General features: G+C 36.5%; 1 protein-coding gene across 1 annotated transcript in view; it reads right to left on the reverse strand.

Moving 5' to 3' along the window:
• eva1aa (eva-1 homolog A, regulator of programmed cell death a) overlaps positions 1 to 24,908 on the reverse strand; it is a 165,941-nt gene extending 141,033 nt beyond the window's left edge. The window contains exon 1 of the mRNA XM_030129145.1: positions 24,800 to 24,908. Within this exon, the coding sequence (XP_029985005.1) occupies positions 24,800 to 24,908 (109 nt within the window). The remainder of the gene's footprint in view (positions 1 to 24,799) is intronic.
• Positions 24,909 to 26,957: the final 2,049 nt, after the last annotated feature.

The following is a 26,957-nucleotide window of genomic DNA, read 5'->3' on the forward strand; positions in this document are numbered from 1 at the left end:
TTGGATTTGGTGGGAAAAAAGGGACCATAGTCAGAAAAAGACAACATGAGAACAAGAACTGTATAGACAGAAGAAGGGAGAGCTTTAAAAAGCACAGCCTCTGCTTACAGGATGTGGCAGCACCAGTCCACGGGCCAGAGCGGGTGGCTTTAGGCCCTGTAGTAATTAGTTTCCTCCGCAGACCACAGAAGCAGCACAGGAGCCTATTCCCTAGAGCATAGCATGACATATAGATAAAGGATCCTCGGTTCTAAATCATATGTGGTCAAAACTCTGCATTCACCCCTTTAGACATGAGCAATAAGTACACACATGATACGCTGGTTAAAGATTCAGTGTGCGCTGACTTGAAATGAAACCTCAATCATAAGAAGAAAAGGTCAGGGGTAAGGCTCACATGGATCCCACAAAGTTGCTGCACAAAAGACATGATGTCAAAAAGAGAACTACACGCTACCGATGCTGTAAACAAGCCAAGTACAGTCCTCGCTGCCTAGCTATTCATATTCAGGTTCAAAAAAAGGGGCATTCTTAAAATACATTGCATTCCTCTGCTAACAATACATTAGTCTTGCTATTATAGTCACGTTTTGGATTAGCCTACTTTCTTGTCAGTGGCACAAAAGGGCAGAGAAAGAGCACAGGGATATTTTTCTCAAGCCTAAGCAGTTAAATTTGACATGAATCAGAGCAGGATTACCTTTCAACACTTCAGCGCCGTAAAAAAAAAAAAAAAAAAAGGGTTGTTCTCGGTAAGCGCTGAGCAGGTGCAAAATTCATGTCTAGCTCCTGATTTTATCTTATTAAAGTTTGACAGATTTAAGAAGACGTCATTCTAAGCATTCTCCGAACATTCTTTGCAAAGCTGCGAAAACATTACTTTTTTTTTTTTTTTTTTATTCGGCTTCTTATACAATACTGTGCTGTATTTTCATTGGAAGTTACTGCAGATTTTATTGTATATTGAATCAAGATGTGAATTCCTGACCGTCGTTTCAGGTTGTTCCCATCACTAATCCTGGCGACATGCAGTGCAAGTGGGGTCTTTACTGTACTGACAACATTAATGGTTGGCACGCGATGCTTTCTTGCAGTCTTCCTAGGCTTGAATACTTACTGAACATGCACACATACAGTACTCACAGTTGATAAATGTGTGCGGGGGTGTCAGCTGAGGGGGCTTACTCACATGAGTGCGGCCCCCCTGTATTTAACTCCAGCACCGGTTTTACTCTTTGGCTTTTCACTAAAACCCACTCAAGATCAGAAACTAATCTACACAACTTTACATCTAATTCCACAGTTATCATCCCTTTCTCTGCAGGATTTAAGCCCAGCATGAGTTTCACACGTTGCTATCAGACTTTACTTAACGCCGATCAAACGACGTCTAATGAAATTGGGAACAGTGTGAATGAAAGTGTGGCAAAGAAAAAGGGAAAAAAAAAAACAAGATAAGGAAGATGAGCTGTACCCCTGCTGTTAAACACGACAAGGAGAAAAGATAAGGGTTGTGGTTATATTAAGATTTATTTCCTTTTGACTTCTGTGGGCGTGTTTGTGTGCATTTCTTTCATCCTATAGGGGTGTTACAGACATGTCACGTTGATTTAAGAATCACAGTGGGGATACATACTAACATACAGGCCATCTGGGTGCATTCTGCATGTTTTAGCAGAGACAGTGTGAAATGACAAGAAAAAACATCAAAGATCGGTTAATTTTTTGCACAAAAATGTGGTTTGGTATAGGGATGCAAATTATCGATTAATCCATTAATCATTAGTTGGTTGACCTTATTGATTGATTAACAATTAATTGATAAACGGCAATTTTCCTGAGAACCTGAATTTCTCTTTTGATAGGGTCTATAAGAATAAAAGCTAAATATCGTTTATATACTTCATGAAAAAAATCATGTCATATTCCTTAATGCAGTGGTTTTCAACTTTTTTTTTTCTCATGACCCAATTTTAACTCCACAAATGTCAGGCAAACCCAGACCTTTTTTTTGGTAAAATTAATTTGTTTTTGATCATGTAATAGTTTGCTATACTATGTTGCAAATAAATGTTAATTTTAGATGACATTTAATCCATATAATGTATATTATTATTGATGGAAGCAGAAAAGCCAGGTGTAGATTACTGCACAAAGTGAGAATTTTACTTTCCTTGCTCAGGATATGTACAGTCAGTCCAGGTTGGATTTACAAGGCTGACAATTAATACTGAACAAACAAGAACTCAAACTATTAACTATTAAAGAGCTGCGGCATCTGAAACTGACCACAATGAACATTTGAAAGATAAACAGTACCACAGTGCTTCAGTTTCAGCTTCACAGTTTGTCTTTTACGGACTGGTGTTGTCTCTGTCAACTCAACATAGATTTTTTATTAGTAAGTTTTTATTTTATTTTTATCAATTACTAGAAATTTCAAGTGACCCCATTTGAATTCCAGGTGACCCCATGTGGGGTCCAGACCTCAAGGTTGAAAAACACTGCCTTAATGATTGATTTATTGTATCATTAGGGATACGAGGGTCGTTCAATAAGTTCATGGCCTCACCCAGAAATACTGGTTGTTATAATACAGGATGTTACATTCTTTCGTGATGGGATAGTGATGCTTGAACATCGATGGACCAAGTGCATTGCTGTAAATGGAGATTATGTTGAAAAATAAAATATAAATTATCAGTCTGTGTTGTTCTGTTCTGGGTGAGGCCATGAACTTATTGAACGGCCCTCGTACAGTACAGGCAATGACATTTATGGAGTAGAACTAATTAAATTCTGCAGAGAAATTCAATAAAATAAATGGATCTGAAGAGGGGCAGTTTAGAAGAAATGGGCATTTGTGACTTTGCATCGCTGACATGATGGAGCGAGATTTTAGTGGAGATCTGATTCGATGACCAGCTATCCCAGCACAGAGAAACCGGTACCATTTCAGAAAGGTGTGGACAGGTGGATCGCCCCCGTTATTCAACTTCGACACCACAAATCCCACCGTGGAAAAGGGCAATTAACCGACAATTAATAGTTTAATCTAGCAAATTCTTATCGACAATTAATTGATAATCGATTAATTGTTTACATCCCTAGTTTGGTATGTGCTACTGTTAATTTGTTTAACCTATAAACACCCAAACAACTACCACTGAAAAAAATTGTCTACTGATCAAAAATGTTTTATAATTGTTGATCTGCTAATCCTATCAATACATGTAAATAATTGGTGTAAAATACAGTTTGTCATCTTTTCATGGTCATCAGACATGACCCATTTAGACATTCAGAGACTCTGTAGTGAACGTGGAAACACTGTCATCTTCTACATTGATTCACCAGTAAAACCCATGGAGTTGGATCAATGACAGTGGATGGGAACATTTGGTTCATGTTCAGTTATTGATATTTTTGCTGAAAAAGTTACCTTTTCTTAAGTTTTCTCTGTTTTGATATAATAACCTTTGCATTTACTGTAAATTTTCACAAAGATTTAAATTAAATGTAGGAAATTAAATATAGGAAAATACATGATTTACTGTGAAAAATGCAAAATACAGAGAATAATATTATAATAAATGCTGATAAATCACTTAAGAAAGTTTAAATAGTGAGAAAAATTCATTTGGGAACTGACACAATGATAGCACTGGGTCAGTTTTTCTTCTTGTTTTTCTTCTTTTTTTTGTCTGTTTTTGATATTATAACCCTCAACTTTAATCTGAGTTTTTAATTAACATTTTTCATGATCAGTGAATTAAATATAGGAAAATACGTGATTTTCACTGAAAAAATGCAAAATACAGAAGATAACATTATAATAAATGGAGATAAATAGTTTAAGAAAGGTTAAATAGAATGAAAAAATCATTTGGAAACTGTCATAAAAGTAGCACGGGGTCTTAAATTGAGTACTGATTGTGCTTTCTGTGTTCTGAACAGTAAAGTTACTAATTCTCTCGTTCTCCCCCAACAGACAAAGACCAGAGCCTGAGCAGCTGAAGCCATTAAACAGCAGACACAAACAAAAACACCCCATTGCAAAGTCCTTTCCTTAGCTTCCCTACACCACCATGCAGATACAGACACACTAAGACCTTTTATTTACTGGCTGATATGATGACGTATGAAGGAAACAACACCCAAGGCTTAATAGCATGTGTAGGTTTCAGAGTTATTAGCTTTGTTCTTTCAGTTTTGATTTCTTTAGTTATATTGTTATATTACATTATTATATTATATTGTTGTATTGTGCTTTTAGTGTTCTGTACAGCACTTTGGTCAACTTTGGTTGTTTTAAAGTACTTTATAAATAAAGTTGGATTGGATTTTTTTTTTTTTTTTTTTTACTTTATTTTCATTGTTTGAATTCTGTACAATACAAACATTAGGGACATTTGAGATAAACTGACCATAAAAAACCTTCATGCCTAACAACTGGTTTTAGTAATGTGATGCTAAAATGCAAATTGTCCATTTCTCCCATTTATCTTGACACTGCTCTTCTTGAGTCCTCAATCTATGGCCGTCTCAAATATTCCATTCACAATTTGTAGCCAGTCGTTAGTTGTAGGTGTTTCTAATCTGCACCATTTTTTTGGTAATAGCCTTTTTACAGGCTGCTAGTAGTATTTTCAACAAATATCTATCATTTTTAACTACATTATTACCAATAATATATCCGAAATACATCACCAAACATTATTATGGATTGAATAACCCAATATCTTGACAACTGTTGAATATACATTATCCCAAAATGATTATATTGTTACTTTTAGATCTGTAGGTATTATGGGAAAACCTTGATTTACACAGGATGAAAGAGCACTAACAAAGGAAGATAATTAACATTAAGCTGATTAAATGTGTCATTCTGTCTCATTTTAATTTGTTTTGCTTTGTTTATTGCAGCTGATTTTTATTTCCATGTTAATAATGAATCTAGTTTGGTCTTCCGGAAGAGTACACCCAATACTCTGTTAAAGAATTGGAAGGAATAGCTTTTACTTCCTTGATTGCTAAACGCCACCTCTTTCTTAATTGGAAATCCACAACAGCACACAGTGGATTAGTGGGGTTATGTCCTTTTAAAGGTAGAGAAAATCAGATATTCAATTAATATCTTAAAAAATATTGTTATCGCGATATTATTGAAATAGTGCTCAAAATGTTCAAAAAGTACTTATACACACACTGAAATGATTTAACCAAGTTGTATTTTGAAAAAATAAAATAAAATAAAATAACTGGCACAATGTACTTTCTGTTGGAAGAAACATTCAAGTATTAACCCTTAGGAGTCTGAGCCTTTTTTGGCCATTTTTCAGTACTTTTCATTTTGCCTTTATATACTATATAAAGAAATGTTTACTATACCCATGTTTGGTATCTTTTTTTTTTCAGCACAACTTCATCTATATAATCTGCCTATTATTTTTTTTTTCACTTTAACCTACTATATCAACATAAAAGGCCAGAAAACACAAAAAAATATAAAATCCAATTTGAAAAATGTATATACTTTATTGTATAAATAACACAAAGATGCTTAACGAACCTTTTCAAAGACTTTAAAAGTGAATATTGGTTCCAAATATTAGGTATATAAAATTAAAATTGTAATAAATTAAAACTATACTCAAATATTTGATATAAAAGCATATCTATACATGTTTTTTTTTTCCCTAAAAGTGCGGTAATCAAACACGGTTATCATGATAATTAGAATTTAAACGGTAATACTAACCGTCTGCAGTTTTACAGCGGTTTATCATTATACCGGTAATCGTTACATCCCTAGTATACACTTCGATAAAAATATGAAACCAAAAAAAAAATTTAATCTAGTTTTTCAGTTCCAGTTTGAGTTTTATTCAATTTTATCTCCTATAGGTGAAACTATAGGATCTGTTTTCTCTGCTGACAGAAAATAACATAAGAGACTATACAGGTGATAGTGACAATAACTAGCCCTACGGTATTAAATGAGTATTTATGTCAAACACGCAATAGGAGGCCTATATGAAAGTTATGTTAGGCAAGATGACAGCATGTTTATTTGCTCCAAAAGGTGGAACTTTATCTACCAGGCAAAACAGACAAGAAAAGAGGATTAAAGACAGAGAGCTGGAGGGTTATCACATGGCAAGTCAGACACATATCAGGCGGGATGAGGAATTCATGCTCTAAAGGAGAACCTGAACACAACAGCAACAAAACAAACCCACATAAAACAGTCTAGATTAAATCAAACCAATAGAGAGGCTTAGTTTGAAAGGCAAAAGGCTGACTTACTCATGTTGGGTTGATGTATCAGCTTATAGCGCAGGTGTCAAACATGCGGCTCGGGGGCCAAATCCGGCCCACTAAAGGGTCGAGTCTGGCCCTTGGGATGAAGTTGTGAAATGTAAAAATTACACTAAGATATTAACAATCATTTTAGTTCTGGTTCCACATTCAGACCAATTCAATCTCAAGTGGGTCAAACCAGTAAAATAGTATCATAATAATCTATAAATATTCACAAATCCAAATTTCTCTCTTTGTAAATGTAAATATTTTCATGTATTTACACTAAAACAAAGTATAATTTCACACAAACTGTGAATAACCTGAACAAATATGAACAACCTGAAATGTTTTAAGAAAAGTAAGTACAATTTTAACAGTATTTTGCCTGATATTAAATGTTTTGTGTATTTGTAGTGATCTGTAAGTTATAATGTACATGTGTAAATGATAAACTGAAGCATAATATTGTTAAAATTACACTTATTTTTTCAGTTTGTTCATGTTATTCACATTGTTTGAAAGGGTAGTTTGTAGATGTAAACTTTTTCATTGTTTAATTTGACTTTTTTCACTCTAAAACATAGAGAAAATTTTGGAGTTGACATTATTTATATATTATTATGTTATTATTTTACTAGTCCGGCCCACTTCAGATCAAATTTAGTTGAATGTGGCCCCTGAACTGAAATGAGTTTGACACCCCTGGCTTATAGTGTTAGCTCATCCCTAAAAAAAAACAATGCAAACTTCCACCTGTGGGTCTGTTGTGTGGGTTTAACCTGGAGGGGTGGCTAACATCTGTCTGGGTCGGAAATGTCCTCCCAGTGGGACGGAGGCCACTAAGTCTTCCCTAGAGACTCCCCTAAAACCAAACACTCATCCCACCCCATGACCTCCTATGACCTCTGTTAGCACGTGCCTTTCCTTCTGACCCCTTCAGGTCAAAGGTCATGTGGAAAGAGGACACTTTTACCCTGCATCTCTCAGCATGTGTGTTGTGTGTTTCTTATAATGGGTGGGATGGGATACTGGGGTGAAGGGTGAGGATTGTGAAGAGCGAAGAGGAACACCATGCTTAGTGCTCGCATGCAAGTCCAGACACCCACAGAGAAAAGAAAGTGTGCGCTAAAGAAAGAAAAAAGCCCCAGAGAGTCCGAGAGAAAGAGCCAGTGAGGGAGATTCATCATTTTAATGGTCACTTTTATGGTCTGGGAGAGTTGGGTGGCAGCCAGACGGGCCTATTGCTAACCACAGGCCAGCAGACAGCAGACAGATGCATCAGCGTGTGAGCTTTATCGTCACAAAGAAGTGAACGACAGATGCATCCTTCTTCAGTCACCCTGGATTGAAGTGATTGCTGGGAGGAGTGATAGCAGCCTGAGGCTTAGAGATGTCAGGTTGTGACAAAAAGGTCATCCAGGAATAATCTTTCACTCCTTTTGTCTGCGGTTGAGTCACAAATACGCAGAAGATATTAAGACTGTGACAATGTAGAGCAGAGAAGTCGACCGATTTACTTTGTTAAGGCCGATACCAAGACTTACTAAACAGGGAAAGGGTCTATTTAGGGTTAGTAAATTCAGTATTTAACTAGTGGTGTCAGGCACAACAAACCCCGCCCCTCACATGTATTGTAGCTTATTTTGGCATCGATCCAGCTGATGTTATGTTTACGCATGTGCTGATGTCAGCATATCAATTGCCTCTATGTATGTGCCAAGTTTGAAGTAAATTGAAACAAAATTGACGATTTTACAGACATATAAAATTTCGCCCATTGTAAGTAAATGGGAGAAGAACAAAGATTTTACAAATTCATAAAAAATTTGAACTTTGACCTACTTTTCCCAAAATGTAATCACATCTATTCTGGGTCACTGGCAATCTATAAACCCAATTTGGTATGAATTCAACTAATAGTTTTGCTGCTACAGACATGTGAAATTTTGCCCATTATAAGGAAATGGGGGGGTGTAAAAAATTTATAAAAAATTTAAACTTTGACTTATTTTTCCCCAAATGTAATTCCATCTATTATGGGTCACTGGCAGTCTATAAACCAAATTTGGTATGAATTTAACCAATAGTTTTGGTGCTACAGACATTTGAAATTTTATCCCTCATAAGCTAATGGGGGAAAAATTGATTTAAAAAATTCATTTAAAAAAATTTTGAACTTTGACCTACTGTTCGCAAAATGTAATAAGATGTATTCTGGGTCACTGGTGATCTATAAACCAATTTTGGTTTAATCCAACATTAGACTTGTTGGTTTAGTAAAGTTCTAATGACCACATATATGCATTTCTGTGTGTCTGTATTAAGATCCAATCTGGATCTATGGGAAGTATGTACTGCATTAAAAATGAAAGTTTCAGGGAACGAACAGCTTCAATAAACCAAAGTGGTAGAATTTAGTGTGACCTCCTTTTGCATTTAAGATATCTTTGGATTTATTACATTAATTTTCTGATATTTTATACCAGGTTTCATTCAACACATGTCAGATAATTATAATTATTTGTGCTGTTTCTTGTCCTGGGGTCAGGGGTCACACAAAGTAATAACTTTAACCTTTACAACCCATTTACTTTAGTTTTTATGCGTCTTTTAAGGCTGTGCATGTATTTACTGTAATTTCTTGTTGCATCAAAAGAAAAGAGAATGAGAAATAAATATATATGATCATTTCAGTGCTGCAAAGACAACAAAGCTAAAGGTAAGACTTTGATCAAAAGCAACCTTTTTGATGCTATGATAAAGTGCAAGGAGTTTCCAGAGCCATTTCTTATTAATTCAACTAAAAATTAGATAAAACACAAAACATAATAATTCACTGATGTTTTATGAAGTTAATATAAGTATAAACAACGTAAACAACAGCAGAGACAGCTGCATGTTATTTTAAATTAATTGGTTTTATCACGTTTGACAATATAATGATACCAGTTATTATAAATATGCTTTTTTGATTCAATTACCAGTTGTCCCCTAATATAACCAACAATAATGAAAAATTCTTCCATAGAACCGAAGCCACAAACAGCATTTTGACTCTTTCCACCACTGCCAGTTTCCTGCCAAACATCACTATAATCCTGTCGACTCCCGCCTCCTCCATCACTTTCTGTCCGACTTCACTTTTGTCACATACGCCCTACGAAAATTAATTAATCAGCTTTAATGTAAAAACAGCATGACAGCATACCTCGATCAAGGTTCAAGCAAGCACTGGCAAGAAAAGAGAGGTATTTTCACAAAAAATAGTGAAGTGGGTGGGCACTGAAAGCTTTTTGCGGAATTAACAAGCTTATCTAGGGGGCTTTTCTGAGAAAACAAGCAACAGAATACTCCTGAGGTGCCGAGAGAGTGAAAAGCCGTCTGCAGCATGTCCAATTGGGATTTAGCGATGAGATCCCCTTCCATTTACAACAAACTTAGACAAATCTGCAGGAATGACCAGACTAAATGTGAACGCTTACTCTGCCTTAGTCCTTCAGATTTTCACACAGTAAAAACTAGTGACCGGGACCTTCAAGTTCAGAAGTCTACAGCTGCATGTTGCTTGAAAAATTGTGTTATTACTGTCATTGCTGATTATTCTATCACTTGTTTGCATTTCTTCGACAATGGTTAATCCCTGATTAAGTGTGGTACACTGTAAGCCTGGGCTTTATATTTACTAAAATGCTGTAATTACAATGTACTTAAATGATTTAAATTTTATTACATTACTATAAAATGTTAAGTATATTCTACTAATTTGTAGACATAGTCAAAAGTACAAAAAAGTTTAAATTGAATGGATTTAAATCACTAAGTTTTAGTCATGACCACACCTTTTTATCTCTGCATTGCATTGTGGGTATTGGGCATATTGTTGAAAATGTGTTCTTTTTATGTGCAGGGGTTCAGCGGGGTTGTGGTGTTAGTGTTAATTTTGACTTAATGTGTGTATGCCAATGTTTATTGGCCTTTTTGTGTTTGTTTTTGTATTTTTGTAGAGCTGAACCATGAGTCAGAGCCATAGGCCCAACAATGGCTTTCCTGTTCATCTTTACTTGTGCTTGTCCAATGTAAATATTTACACTTTGTCAAATTAAAATCACTTCCTGTACTGGCTAATTACATTGAACTAACTTCCTGCCCAACTTCCATCCATGCTATGTTATAATAAATTGAACAATTTCAAAAAGCAATCAATATTGCAGAAGATTTTAATTTAAATCAACTTGATTGAGTACAATGAACTGATGATATTAAGTCTAATGATTATGCAAAGCAATTGACATTGCAACAAATTTGAAGCTAAATTAACTTGGCATTTAGTGTGTTGTACTTAAAATAGCAATTCCATTCAAATCAAGCATGTAAGTTTAATACACTCAAGTTTTCATTACTTACATTTTTTAAGGCACCCAGTTTATTCAATTTTTTTAAGGAAACTCAACTTATCTGGTCTTATAGTGTATGTGATATTGCAAAATCTTTAAGCCCAAACAGTGTGTAATGCGTAAGCATGCTAACATTTTGTGTTTGGTTGATATTATAATAAACTGGTTAAATTATCCTGTCAGAATAGTACTTTTTGTGTATTTGTCGAAAAAAACAAAACAAAACAAAAAAAAACTGTGTTGCAAATGGAACCAATCGAGCCAGACTTCATGGAGTACGCATAGGGGAAACAATGCGGGAAAATCTCTCTCCCCTTTCGTTCTCCCTCCCCCCTTACCTGAGCTCACCAGAGGGGCCAGTAAGCAACAGATTAGCAGTGCTTTGGGGAGCGGGCTGCTGTAGCGTGCTGTAATGCAGACTGTCAGTCCGACACAGTTGGGGGGCTACACAATGCCTCCTTGTTCAGACTAGCCCTTCTACGCCCCACCTCTCTACCTCTGCATCTCTCTCTGTCTCCCTCTGTTTCCCTCAGGGGTTTAATCAAACCATAAAAACACTAATGGCATTTCATTCACTCCTCTAGACTGATGAAGAGGGAGGAGAAGATAGAGCAATGGAGGAAGAACAGAAAATATTCAGATGAAGGTGGACAAGTTGACTCCTAACCACACATAAATCAACTCAGCGGAAAAGGAGTGAAAGGCAGAAAAAAAAACGAACAGACAGATGGAGGAGGGCATCAAAGCATGGTTGACATTCTCCAAGATGCAGGAGCAGAAAAGGTGTGAGCGTCAGTTATTGTATGAACATGTGAACGTATGGAGAGCAGAATTTAATAGCAACCACGTAAGCATATAGTGTAGATGAGATAACTGCCCCTGCACTAGAGCTGCACAATATATCATTTGAGCATCGTCATCACGTTGTACGTGTGCGCAATAGTCACATCGCAGGTTCTGCAATGTAGAAGGCAAATGAAGTCAACGTGTTCTCATCTAATTTCAACCTGGTCACCTGACACACACTGTGTGCAGCAATCCACCAATAGGGATGGGAATCGAGAACTGGTTCTTTTTGAGAACTGGTTCCCAGTAGCTCAATTCCTTGGAATCATTTGCCTGCCTGCTTAACGATTCTGCTTATCGATTCCGCCTTTGTTGCACATGCGTGATGACATCACGTGCATGCTGCATTGTTTTGGTCAGAACATATCCAACATGGCATTGAGGCAGAAATGGTCCAAAAAGATGACACCAGGTCCACTTGGAACACTTGTAAAGCTTCTATTTCTTCAAAAGGGTGGAATCCCTCCAATATGCTCAAACATTTGTCCACAGCATGTAATTCATTTACAGGAATGTCACGTATTTGATACGCTCCTTAGCAACGTTTGTAAATCTAGCGGCAGAGTGAACACCAGGCAGTCATCCAGGCCTGGTTCTGGTGCGGGCAACAAACGTCGTGCCCCCTCAAATACAAGTTTTCAAAAGGTAGGGGAGAGGAAATGAGGTGCACAACAACGGGAGCTGATTCGAACCGGTTCCATGTAGTGGAAATGCAGCAATAGAGGAATTAGTAAAGTGTCTTAAACACCCCCCCCAAAACTGGGCCTGGAGTCATCTGTTATTATTATTTGTGCATACTGTATATGTTATATTTTCTGTGCAGATGGAAATATAAAAGACAGTTAATGCAAACACACCCGTTTGTACTCTTTTTTTCCCCTCACCCAATGAAAATCGATAAGAGAATCAAACCACCCAGCAGCGTCTTTCTCAACACCTGTGTCTGCTTTCCCACAGCACCAGTCCTCAGCTTCATCGTTTAGCTGGATGGTGCAATCAGCGCTACTTGCAGCAGCAAGCATCAACACTTATCTCATACTTCATATGTTCTCTGTGCATGAAAGAAAAACACTTCTTCTCAAAAATCCCGAATAAGTGATAAATGAGACCGCATTCCTTAATTAATTACACAATCGACTGAACAGAGACAGCAGAGATATGAGGATAGTTCGCAAACTTCAATGCCTGAGTGTCACCGAGGAATCTCCTTCACATGTTACATTATGTTTTCTTTGGGGTTTCTTGCACACACACCCCCCCCCCCTCCCCTTTTATGCAATGAAGGGCAAGTGCAAACACACACCTGGAGAGTCTACATATATACATCACTACAGTAAAAATGGTTTGGGAGTAAGACTTCCTTTCCTCCTCCCAATAACAGTTATTATTACCGCACCATCATCCGATCATCTCAACAGCTGATTGGGTGATTTGGGTGGTTTTAGGGATTGGCAGAAGTCTATGCAAAATAACGATTACCATAGTAAAAACTGACTGGTCGGGCAGTTTTGTGCTGATTATAAGCCTTGTTTGAGCCTATCTCAGCTGGTAGTTAGAAGGACGTCTCAGCCTGCTCTAGTAGGTGCAGTCTGGGTTTATTTTGGGCGTTTCACCCCCAAATCATGATTGAGACAGACAATGTTTAAAAAGTGACACCTACTCTCACTTAAATTATAGTGAATTTTCTGTATGATAGCCCACCGCTGAAACACTCAATTTCAGTATATTTCAGCGACACTTAACAATTCTCTTCAGTTCTTTGCATTTGGGATAAAGCTCATCAATGGAATTCACAGATAAAATCACTTTTTTCAATAAAATGTGCACCATTTGGACTTTTAGGGCGTTTTCACACAGCGAACTCAAGTCTGTATCCGAGTATACTGGACCCCAAAGTCCGCTTACTTTTATCCATGTGAATGCAAACTTCCCATGCTCGAAGACCGTACCCGAGTTCAGTTGAGAAGGTAGTCCTGGCTGATCTGGACTCCAGTACGGTACGTTGCCGAGTGAAAGCGATCCATACCTGAGACCGGACGTGACCTAATCACCACTCTGACAACAGAAGTGAGTTAATCACCACAAGACCATAGACGGAGCTCCTGTTGGCACCTGAAAAAGCCTCGGATCACTTCACTTTGCCTCAAACAGGCTAACAGATAGGTAAGGGTTTGTCTTCTTCTGACTTCCGCATTTGTTGGACAGCGACAGAATTCCTTCCACACCGCCATCTACTGTTTCGGCCCTGTAACACCCACTCGTACTCGGGCACGGGCCTGCGGGAAAGGTGCATATGTATCCAAGTACGGTACGGACTCGGGTACGCTGTGTGAAAGCGTCCTTAAATCAATCATCAAGTGCTCCATAAACAAATTTTCCACATTAACCCTTTAACAAGTGACTATTTTTGGTCATTTCCGCACATATTACAAGACAGTGACAGCAACAGTTATAGTGAGGCAACAATCTGTGGTCTACAGGGTCTGTAAGGTCCACCTCTGCTTAAACAGTGAGTGGACCTGCTTTGTTAGGTACCATGAAGTAATGGTACTAATGTAAGGAATGATGTTCAAAGGGATAATGTGGATGTTGACAGGTGTCTGGATCAATCCATCGATAATCAAATTTTATTAATATGGTGCCAAATCACAATGGTCGAAACCAGACTCTCTCTCTCTCTCTTATGTTATTCGAATGTTCTAAAAATGATGTTCTAATGTTCTAAAATACATGTTCCTTTCAACTTACATGTGTTTTGTCTTGTATTTTTTATTAGACTTCTTGGATTTTTTTTTTTTTTTTTTTTTTGCCACTTATGGGCAAATAACCAAATGTGGTAACTTTAGTGACCTTGATATTCTACATGACAAAAAAAAAAAAAACATATTTCACAAAAATAATTAAGTCTTGTTAGGTCCTCTAATAACACACTAACGTTTAAATTGTTAAATTCAGAGTATTTCTATGAGTGTCCTATAAAGGGTTAACATAAGTGCAAACTCCTCTTCCAGACTGGAATATTTCTGTTGTTTGTGTGGTTGTGCTAAGGCATTACTGACATACCACATTTTAATTTAGTGTAATATTGCCAACAGCAGCCAAATTACTTATTAAGCATTACCTCAGTCAGGATGTTCTCTTTTCCTGTGTATATTTTGGCAACGAGACAAACACTGGTTTTGATTGGTGCACATTAATGCGTCTCATACGCCAGGACTTGATTCCTTTAACACAAAGCTTTTCTTCAGGGCTACATCTACTTTGAACACATTTTCACATTCATCATGTCAACACAACTCTTTGCCCTTTTAATCAAGAATTTTCTTTGCAGTTTATTGTGGTCTGTGTAGAAAAAAAAAAAAAAAAAAAAAAAAGGCACACAAGATGTACTACAAACAACTGAAGCTGGATCGTATCTCAACAATACACTGTTAAATAATCCCGCAAATGAAAATATGTGGAAGTTTGATGTGGGATAATTTAATGTCTTCACGCTAAACTCACGCTGAACTGACGGGAAGAACTGTTTCCTGTTGTAAACATCCATCTCTCATCGCCAACGCCACTTTGTTGTTCCCCGCCATGATGTCAGGCTAAATGTGTGTGTTTGTTGATGTGCTTATTGTATCCAGGGGGCGGGAAACAGTAGGTTATGTCTTTCATCAATATCATGTTGTGCCAGGCCAGACTTCCACCTTAAATTACACACAAACACCCCACGCCACGCCATAAATGCAGACACGGCACAAACATCCGAATGCCTCCATGGCATCTTCAAGCTGTCTGCACCCAAAGGCTTTTTATTCACAGAGCCCCTTTACTCATTAAACTGCGGTTGCAAAAGGAATCTGGTGAGCACTAAAAATGCCAAAACAGGATTTGCATTTTTATATATAACCACAATCACCCAGCCCTCACTGCTAAATGTCACAAGTTGCATGCGCATATATACAATATATGGCTGCTTATGAGTTATCGCTCATTTATATATCAGTGATATATTAGATACCGCTGGTAAATTCTTGAGATACCAAGGGTGCAATGCTGTAGACTCTATTACAAACCATAAATATACCCCTAGATTTAAATAACCTTGTCTAGGGTTTGGTTTAATAATAAATATAGATACAGCTGATGTTCGCACTTGCTGTTATTTCTCATACTTACATCTGTTCTTTATGTTACATGAATCAAAATCTGTTTGTATTTAAAAAAAAAAAAAAAAGACTAATATTGGTAAACCTGAAGTCTTCATCACCTTCTTGTTTTAACAGATGGCTTAACGAAATGCTTTCAGCAGCTAGGACGGAGATGAGTTTTTGGCAAGCAGGTGTCACAAAAATATTATTTTAAAAAATATGGCGACCTTTGTTGGTATTAATGAATGAGACCTTGAGTTATGAGGCTGTGTTGAATCATTCCTTTTTTGGTGGAATCTTTGCTTAACTATATACTGAGTGAAGTTTTTTATTTTTCTCTCAGATCTTTCTTCCTTTCTCTGTTGTTTTTTGTGTTTGAATTATACAGCGGCCGACAAGGGCCAAACACATTGCATCGGCCCAATATGTCTCAGTTAGAGAAAGCAGCTGCAAGTACAGAAACGATGCAAATTCACAAACTTAAACACAAGTCTAAACGAGGTACAAAAAGAGGAACGTGGTACAAATGAAAAAATGCGCTACAAGAAACAAAAACAAATGCATAATCAAATGCTCTGCAAATAAAGAAACGATGCAAACCAAGAAAATATCTGCAAATGAAAAACACTGCATAACCAGTCAGTATAACGGAAGTGCTCCAAACCTGTAGGGGGCGCTGTCAGCAGAATAGCTCAATGCAGAGACACACAGGATGGAGAGAGAGACAGAGAACAGCTGACTGACAGTGTTTCAAACTACAGTGGGGACAAATTCAAGTTACGGCATAGCGCGGTCATGTGACTTTTATTTGATTCTATTTGACACTAGTCTATTGTCGATAAACGCTGACTGGCTGCAGGTTCAGAGCACTTCCGTTGTAATAATGGTTCTGCAGTGTTTTTCATTTGCAGATGGTTTCTTGGTTTGCATCATTTCTTTATTTGCAGAGCATTTGATGATCATGCATGTGTTTTTGTTTCTTGCAGTTTCATTTGCACCACGTTCCTCTTTTTGTGCCTCGTTTAGACTTGTGTTTATGTACTTGCAGCTGTTTTCTCTAACTGAGACACATTGGGCTGATGCAATGTGTTTGGCCCTTGTCGGCCACCGTAGAATTATATTCCTTGCAAGCTGGAAATATCAGACTGGAATTATAGGACTTTCTCTGCAATTTTTTTTTTCTTCATTTTTGTTCCTTAATCTATTGCAATCATGTCAGGTACAATATATTTATTGTACTGGGTTTTTGCATATCAAAATGTTCAAATATGATATTTTTGAAAGAGCAATGCATTGGGTTAGAAATGTCTGAACTATAGCTTGTGAGGCTTTGTTTCTAAAGAGAAAGCTTGGGAGATAGAAGAACAAGTTTTGGACCTGATAAGTGGATTTAGCACATTTAGATTTGATAAAATGACTACTGAACACCAGCATATCCCTGTGAAACCGTGCTGATAACGGATATGTGCTGAAATAAATGCATGTGGATTAAACACCCATACATTTTATAAACTCACTGTAGAAAAACCGTAATCTTTGACACCTGCAAGTTCTGTGCGATTAAAATCCTTCACAATTCACTCCTTTGGGGGGGCTATTTCACGCACAAACTGTTCTCAGACGCAAATCATCACATGTCTATTCAGAGAAAAAAGCGGCCTTATGCCAGTCTGCCTCGCCGCCTGCCTCTACCGCAGCAGACAAAACAAGTGGGAGGCAGGATTTGTTTAGACAGAACTCACCTGGCGCGCACACTGACATAGAAACAGTGATCAGGCAAGCCCTAGGGAGGAGTAGAAGCAAAGGAGGGGGAGAAGGAAGGGAGCTGATGTTTGTGTGTGGGGGATGGGAAGGGGCTGAGAGGGGTGAGTGTAGGGTTCAGTATGTGACCCTTATCCAGAACGTTTCTAAAAAAAAAAAAAAAAAAATCTGAGTGGATTTAGAGTTGAGGGGCCTCAAGTAGCACAGAGTAAGGTTTAGGGGTCGTCTAATCCAGCACTTACCCATGGAGTAATAGTAGAAATGTGTGTTAGATGGAGAGTCATGCAGTTTAGAGTAGGGGTGTAAGAAAATATCGGTTCTGCAATATATCGCGATATTTCATTTCACAATACTGTATCGATATTAAAAAGTACTGTATCGATATTTTTAGGTATTTATTCAAATGCAGATATTGTGGAGGTTAATTTTTTTCCTTTTTCTTTTTTGTTTATATTTTATTTATTATTCTTTAACACTGTTTTATTAAATAATGTGAGTTCCTTTGTTGGGATTGCACAAAAATAATGTTATGATGTTAGTTAAGAACAAGTAGGAAAAGAACATTTGAACTGGATCTTAAACTGTAATATCTGTAAAACATAATTTAAGTTTTAACACAGGAACAGTTTGTGAGATAGCATCGGATCCTGTTCTGATCAAATAAAAATGTGTTTAGTATTTGTGCAGATTTCTGGTGTAATTCAATTCTTCAAGGAAATAATCATAAAAAAAAAGAAACAAACAAAAAATTGCCCTCAAACAGTATCGTGATATATCATATCGTGATCCTAGTATTGTGATTTGTGTTGATCTGCCAGATTCTTGCCAATACACACCCCTAGTTTAGAGTCAATCAGCTGATCTATCACCTCAGGGATAGAATCTTAAAACATTATGTTACCCAATGGCTCAGAAATGGAAACTATTTTTTTTTTTTTTTTTTTTTTTAATAAAGGGAGTCAGAAACCCTGGAATTTCCCTTCATGATCAGGTAGATAATTGGGCACATTAGCTTAAAGTGGAATTATCACAACCATTTTTGGATCATCTGTCAACACATGAGCATAAAAAAAGAAAAAGGAAATGAAAAAAACAAAGCACCTTCATACAACTAACACCATTCCTTCAGACTGTAGACTTCTGTGGAAATAAGCAAAGCTGCAAATACTATGAGTAGGAGCGACACAACTATAGAACAAATGCCACCTTTTTTTTTTTTTTTTTTTTTTTTTATTTGTTGCTTTAGTATTCGGGTACAAAACAGCTGTACTGAAAGTAAAACTGTGCAGCCCTGTACTTTGAAGTCGTACTGAAGCAGAACGTGTCCAAACATCTTCATCCTCTCTCTTAGACTTTCTTATTTTCTTCAACATGTGTGATGAGGCTTCGACAGGAGGGAACAAAGGCCATGATGGATGTTAACTCCCCCTAACCACACACTCACAGTTACCATAGGTTGACCTCAGTTGACCCCCTGGCCCCTCTACAGCCTCATATCCCATTGACTGGAGTAAAATAGGCTTTTACTTATATTAGGTTTAATGGTAGTGAAAGAAAATAAAGGCTGCTTCACCATTTTCATGAAGTTCCGGTTAAGAGTTCAGTCCCAGTGTTTACAGTCACTGAAAAAATTATTAGACCACCTGATTTATCAATTATGTATTCTTTACTTACTAAATCATTGAGCTAAAATGCCCGTTGTTTCTTTTCCTGTTGTAATATCCCACTATGAAACTGCATCTGCAAGATTTATTCTCCAAGTTTAAGCAGAAATGATAAAGTAAAACAAACATACCTGCATTTTTTTCATTAACATCAGTGCAAAAAAGGTGAATCTTCCTCAGCTGGATTCATATAACTGTAACAGGGTTTGTTAAGTTTAGTTAAGTTGCACATTACATACAGTTGTGGAAAAAATTATTAAACCACCCCTTGTTTTCTTCAATTTGTTGTTCATTTTAATGCCTGGTACAACTAAAGGTACATTTGTTTGGACAAATATAATGATAACAACATAAATAGCTCATAAGTGTTTAATTTCAGAGCTGATATCTAGCCATTTTCCATGATTTTTTTTATAATAACCAAAATCACTTCAGTTCTTACATCAATATCTATGGCATTGTACTGACAAAAAATGCTTTTAGGTATTCTATGTTTTCTTTTCTGTCTGTTTTAGTCACATGATACACACAGGAGTTAGTACTTCATTGCATAACCATTGTTTTTGATGACTTTTGATGGTCTAATAATTTTTTCTTCAACTATATATTACTGACTCCCCATCCTAATACACACACAGTCACCTAGCATTAGCAATTAGCATTAGCATACAGCCGAACTGCCCAGCGAAGCCAGCAGTTTTCAATTTGCCCAAAAGTATATTTGCTTATCGGAGCCATAAGTGACCATATTTGAAAAAAAGAGTGGAACTGCAGGAGCCTGAGGGGTCAAAGGTCAGCTAATGCTAGTTTACTGACTTGCTAAAACAGTAAATTTTATCTAGCATTGAGAAACAAAGTCATTTTATAGTCGTGTTTGTGGTACGTCTAAACATCAACTACAGTGGGTTTGTACGTCAGGAAAAATGTGTTTCATTAGCCTAAATAAACTGAAATTCAGAAAATCAGGCAAACATGCTGTCAATCAAAGGAAAATTTAAAAGACAGACACTTGATAATTTATTCATGTCAAAATAAAATGGATGACTTTTGATGGTCGACTAATTTTTTCCGCGACTGTATGTTTTAGATGCTTAAGGATGAAGTGAGAGACTCTCATGAAAAAGCCTTGGGCACAGTAACAGGTTAGTTCTTTATTGTTTGGGCCTTTTCTAGACCAGCCCAGCTTTCATCACTTGCCTTTTCTTTCACAACTATGTGTTGACTAAAATAATAATCTGTTCTCTGTCAGTGTCAGTGGATAATGGTATCCAGGAGAAGACACACCAGGTCCTATATACACCTGCCTAATGGCAATAAACACACAGGCTGTTACTTTATTTAGAGTAAAAACCCTATTATAATTATATTTGCACCAGCTAGGGAAGATTCAGCACTTCTTTAAAATTATTTCACATGACACTTGAAGGAACATTGCCTTCCATAATGTCAGACTTCTGTTCATCACTATTCACTGAATAATCTGGATCATCTTTCTGGAACAATCTACAGTCGCTGAAAAACTTATTAGACCACCCTTGTTTTCTTTAATTTCTTGCACATTTTAATGCCTGGTACAACTAAAGGTACATTTGTTTGGACGAATACAATGATAATGACAGAAAAAGCTCAGAAGAGTTCAATTTCAGAGCTGATATCTAGATATTTTCCATGTTGTCTTGACAAAAAACAAAATCACTTCAGTTCTTACATCTATATCTATGGCATTGTACTGACAAAAACAGTGCTTTTAGTCATTCCATGTTTTCTTTTCTGTCTGTTTTAGTCACATGATACACACAGGAGTTAGTACTTGATCGCATAACCATTGTTTTTGACGACTTTTGATGGTCTAATAATTTTTTCCGTGGCTGTATGTCCCTCACTACACTATCCATATTTAACAGGAGTCTATTTAGTGAAATGTTATAATGGCTCATATATTTTGCTTGTATTGTATTTCAACATTGTTTTTTCCTTCTTAAGCTATATTTATACCTGTCTTTAGATTAGTTTCACTGATTTTACATGATGTTTTTTCAGGGGATGTATCTGCATTTAAGCAATTCAAACATCATGTGCTTTTTTTAGCATCATAATGTACAGTCATGGAAAAAATTATTAGACCATCAAAAGTCATCAAAAACAATGGTTATGCAATCAAGTACTAACTCCTGTGTGTATCATGTGACTAAAACAGACATAGAATGCCTAAAAGCACTGTTTTTGGCCGTACAATGCCACAGCGATTGATGTAAGAATTTAAGTGATTTTGTTTTTATTAAGAAAACCATGGAAAATGGCTAGATATCAGCTCTGAAATTAAACACTTATGAGCTATTTTTGTTGTTATGATTATATTTGTCCAAACAGATATACCTTTAGTTGTACCAGGCATTAAAATGAACAAGAAATTGAAGGAAACATTGGTGGTCTAATAATTTTTTCCACAACTGTATGTAATGTGCAACTTAACTAAACTAAACAAACCCTGTTACAATTATATGAATCCAGCTGGGGAAGATTCACCATTTTTGCACTGATGTTAACAAAAAAAAAAACAAAAAAAACGCAGGTATGTTTTACTTTATCAAATTTGCTTAAATTGAGTGAATAAATCTTGCATATGCTGTTACATGGTAGGATATTACAACAGGAAAAGAAACAACAGGCATTTCAATTAAATGATTTAGTAAATAAAGAATACATCATTGATAAATCAAGGAACCAAACTACTGCAAATAGATAGATAGATAGATAGATAGATAGATAGATAGATAGATAGATAGATAGATAGATAGATAGATAGATAGATAGATAGATAGATAGATAGATAGATAGATAGATAGATAGATAGATAGATAATTCAAGCTATAGATAGATATGATCAGCTATGAGTTCCTGGTAGCAAATATTGTTAAAATGACTTGAAAAGTATTGATAATTTAAAAACAAAGGGTCTTAACTTGCTGTCTTACTACCTGTGTAAGCCGAAGTATTATCAACTGTTGCCACACTTCTAATTAACCACCCAGGCAACTGTATAATAGAGGATGATAACAGGGGAGAGACAGAATTAAATTACCCAGAGCTCAAAGCTTCTGATGAAATATGAAACTGCTATTACTGTGACTGTCGACAAGCGATGCAAGTGCAAGACGTATGAGGATATAGTAAAAATAGTGCATTTAAATCCATCTTTCCTATCATAAATAGCCCTTGATGAGTATTTGGGTCAGTGATTCGTTCATCATCCCCCTGACTAAAGTTCGTTCAGGATACCAGATTGTCCAAAGATTTCTGACTAACAGATGTCAGACCTGAACCCACTACTTCTGTCACCCTGCAGCCTGGAAGCTCCTGTCAATCAAAGGTCTCCTCTCTGTCTCCAGGGAGACTCCAGCTGGTCAAGAATGTGTGAACTGAAGGATTTCTTTGTCCCTGAGGTATTCGAAGCCAGGCCCTTTTCTCTTTTCAGTCTCTTTTCATTTGTCTGGTCAGCATTTTTGTAAAAGCATGCGACACATAGTACTTGACAGATAAAAAAAAAAAAAAAAAAATCACATCTCGGGGTAGTCGACGTCATCATATCGGGATATTCTTACCCATGTATTGCAAACGACAAACACGGTTTTTACAAGACCAACTGTTGCACTAAAGCTAAGATTTTAACAAATTAACTCCCTCTGATGTGACGTCTAATCCAAAGTATTGGTAAAGCTGCTCCGGGCAGTGGAAATGTGGAATCAGCCAGTCTTAAGAGTTTCCACTTCTTGCTTAATTAACCACCATTTCATCTACTCAGTGGTACTATTTAAGTAAAAACCCAACAACCACTGACACCTGCATGACAATTACAAAAAAATTATACCTTGTTAACAGCCTTCACCACGTTATGATCTTTAGCAGCTCATTAGGGAGTCCCACGGACACATGTATGTACAATCATACATACACAGAAGGCATGTTTTACATTCATATGCTCTTTAGCACCTTTTCCCTACAGTCTTAGTCTGCTCGTTTCCAACCATTAGACCCATTAGAGGCCAATTAACACCGACACAAAGCTCCCTTCCTGTTTTATGGCACAGTAAACAAAACCTGCAGGCTTGCCTTGGGCTCAGCGGAGCTCAATAGCCTTTAATGCAACACAGAATAACTCATTAGTTTAGTTTCCACTTCTACTTAATATGCCTTTTCAGAGTTCAGACATAAAAGCCCACAGATTCCATTAAGCTGTGTGCACATAAACCACAGGAAATTGGCAGGTCCCATGCATTAGTATCAGTCTTTTACCTTCCTAAATGACTGTATATAGGTGTTTTTCAACCTTGGGGTTGGGACCCCATGTGGGGTCGCGTGAAATTCAGATGGGGTCGCCTGAAATTTCTAGTAATTGATTAAAAATTAAAACTTAAAAATAAAAATTTACAGGATATAGCCTAAATGTTGCTTAAAATTAATGTTTGTTTGCAACATATTATAGCAAACTATTACACGATCAAAACCAAATTAATTTTAGCAAATAAAATGTCTCAGTTTTGAATGTCTGGGGTCGCCAGAAATTTGTGACATTAAAATGAGGTCATGAGCCAAAAAAGGTTGGAAACCACTGGGTTAACCCCTTCATTCAGATGTGTACAACTGGTTTAAGATGTTTGTGGCACAAGATTTTATCTGTTTGAGAAAGAACAGATAATATCAAACAACTTAAAAAGGGGATTGGAAGCAGTTAATGCAGTGTTTTTCAACCTTGGGGTCCGGACCACACGTGGGGTCGCCTTAAATTTCAAATAATTGATAAAAAAAAAATTTAAAAAAATTAAAACTTACTAATAAAAATTTACATTGTATAGTCTAAATGTTGTCTAAAATTAACATTTATTTGCCACATAGTATAGCAAACTATTACATGATCAAAAAGAAATTAATTTTAGCCAAAAAAAATGTCTCCGTTTTGAATGTCTGGGGTCACCAGAAATTTGTGATGTTTAAATGGGGTCATGAGCCAAAAAAGGTTGGGAACCACTCTTGTATATGATGCAGAGTAAATCATAAAAAGTGCTCTGTGGCCGGCATCTGCTTTCTTCTATGAGCTGTAGGTAAAAAGAACAGCAGTTGGTCTAGACAATAGATCTATTCTAGTGACATATTAACCATCTTATCTCATTTATCTCAATTGCATCAAAGAGATATGCTCTGCAAATCTATGCAACACTGATAAACTAAAAGTAAATCCCACAGTCAGTTTTTACACAGGAAAAAGAAGAAGCATATGTGGGTCATTCTGCACAAACTGTGTCAGAATTGGCCAAAAGATAACCATTATATGGGTGTTTTCCGCATGTTTAAGTGTTGTAGTCGGTTTATGGAGCAAACATTTGAGCCAACATGCTGCAGCACGCCACAGGCACGGGCCGTCCACAGACTACAACACTTCAAAAAAAAAAAAAAAAAAAACTACTCACAGTTGTTTTTAGGAGTCGTGTGTGTTGTATTCAAAGGTTTGGAATAGCCTATGCGTCATGACCTGATCCTTCAACAGTGAACTTCTCATGAGCGTAATGAGATGATTAATACGCGCAGGGAACACGGGCAAAAAAAACAAAAACAAAACAAGTGCTGATCATCTGAACAGGTTCAACGATTTTAAATACAGGAAAACAAGAGAAAAAACATAAATATAAACCTGAAAAGTCTGAGGATCCCTTGGTGAAATCGCAGAGGACGGTCAGACACGTTATTCCCAACAAGAGCGCATAACTGACGGCTGAGAGAGTCCCATCTGAGAAGAACATCCTTGAAACCTCAAAGTTTTTGAGTTTCTCCGTAACATTAGAAAGTCAGGCAGCAGCATTGAGCGTTAAATTCTGCGTGGTATACAGGAGATGTGCGGTCCCATGTCTCTAGTGTCGCCTCATCCTTCCACTACTACTACTACTACTACTTCTGTGCAGGATCGGGCTTCCTCTGGACAGGACTGGAGTGGCGCACAACTCTGAGAGTGCATTTCCAACTGCGTGGTGGAAGTGTGGAGGCAGGCAGGCAGCCCACCTGGAGGACCGCCGCTCCCCTGCATGGTCTCAAAGACCTAGAGTTCCCTGCCAGACACACGCAGGAGCATATTATCTCAACGACCACACCTTATATTGTAAACACCCCCAGATAATCTGATTTTTAATCCAATCCAACTTTATTTGTAAAGCACTTTAAAACAACTGCAGTGGACCAAAGTGCTGTACAGAAGAATAATTAAAACAGAAATATAAAATATAGAATAGATTTAAAGACATAGAAACTGTATAAAAACACAAAAAAGTGCTATACAGAAGAATAAATAAAACCAAAATAGAAGTATAAAATACAGAATAGATTTAACCCTTTCATGCATGAATTATTAGAACCTTTGTCGAGATCTTTTCTTCGGTGTTTTATTCCTCATTAGGCATGAAAAAACAATGCAATTGAGTTTTTTTTTTTTTTTTTTCATGGATTTACAAAAATGTCCACTTGGCTACACTGTGCATTTTATTCTTGAAGCACAGAAACATACATTTAAAACCCAATATCAGAAAGTGAAATGAAAACAATGAAATGAAAACATTTTTAATGCTGCTCATCTGATGTTTTCTCACATTTTAACATACTCTAATACTAGTTATGACTCACTTGATTGATTGGTTTGATTGATTGATGTATTTATTTCAAATATGAACGTCAAAACAGAAGAAAATAAATAAACAAAACACTTATATAAGACATATAATACGTATTCAAAAAGGAGTGAGAAGACGCATAACTTACAAAATCCCACCCCTTCTCCTTAAATAATTAATAATAGTAATAATCTTCCTAGTTCATGGAGATAATATGCAAAAAAAAACGTTGTTTTTTTTGTTTTGTTTTGTCTTTGTTTTTTTTAAATGTTAACTACTGTCTAACAATTAACAAGGGATTTCTACTCAAACATGTCACTGCAGATCAGGTTTATCAAGAACAGCAAAGTTACAGTAATGGTATGAATGTCAGTGTATGACATGGTGCATAAGTGTTCACTGTGTTGGCTGAATATGCAACTAAAACAACAAAATCCATGGATATACAAGAGAATAGATGGAGAATAACTGTCCACTGGAGTGACCACTATGCATGAAAGGGTTAAAGACATAGAAACTGTACAAAAACACAAAAAAGTGCTATACAGAAGAATAAATAAAACCCAAATAAAAAGAATAAAATACAAGAATTGATTAAAAAGCCATACAATTAAAAACAATATAAATACATAAACAAATAAATAGAATGGATAAATAAGAACAATAAACCACTACTAAATAAAAAATATAGAATAAAGATAATACCTTCAAACATATCACATGGTTTCAAAAGCCAAGGAGAAAAGATGGGTTTTAAGAAGGGATTTAAAAACAGACAGAGAGGAGGCCTGTCTGATATGAAGAGACAGATCGTTCTCGTTCTATAGTTTAGGACAGTGTTTTTCAACCTTGGGGTCGGGACCCCACGTGGCGTCGCCTGGAATTCAAATGGGGTCGCCTGAAATTTCTAGAAATTGATAAGAAAAAAAACAAAACAAAACTACTTACTAATAAAAAATATATGGTGAGTTGACAGAGAAAATCATATGCATAAAACATATGACAAACTGAGTCTGAAACTGAAGCACTGTGGTACTGTTTGTCTTTCAAATGTTAATTGTGGTCAGTTTCAGATGCTGCAGCTCTTTCATAATTCATAGTTTGAATTCTTGTTTGTTCAGTATTAATTGTCAGCCTTGTAAATCCAAGCTGGACTGACTGTACATATCCTCAACCTGGCTTTTCTGCCTC

This window comes from Sphaeramia orbicularis, chromosome 24, assembly GCF_902148855.1.
Source record: "Sphaeramia orbicularis chromosome 24, fSphaOr1.1, whole genome shotgun sequence".
Classification (NCBI taxonomy): Eukaryota; Metazoa; Chordata; class Actinopteri; order Kurtiformes; family Apogonidae; genus Sphaeramia; species Sphaeramia orbicularis.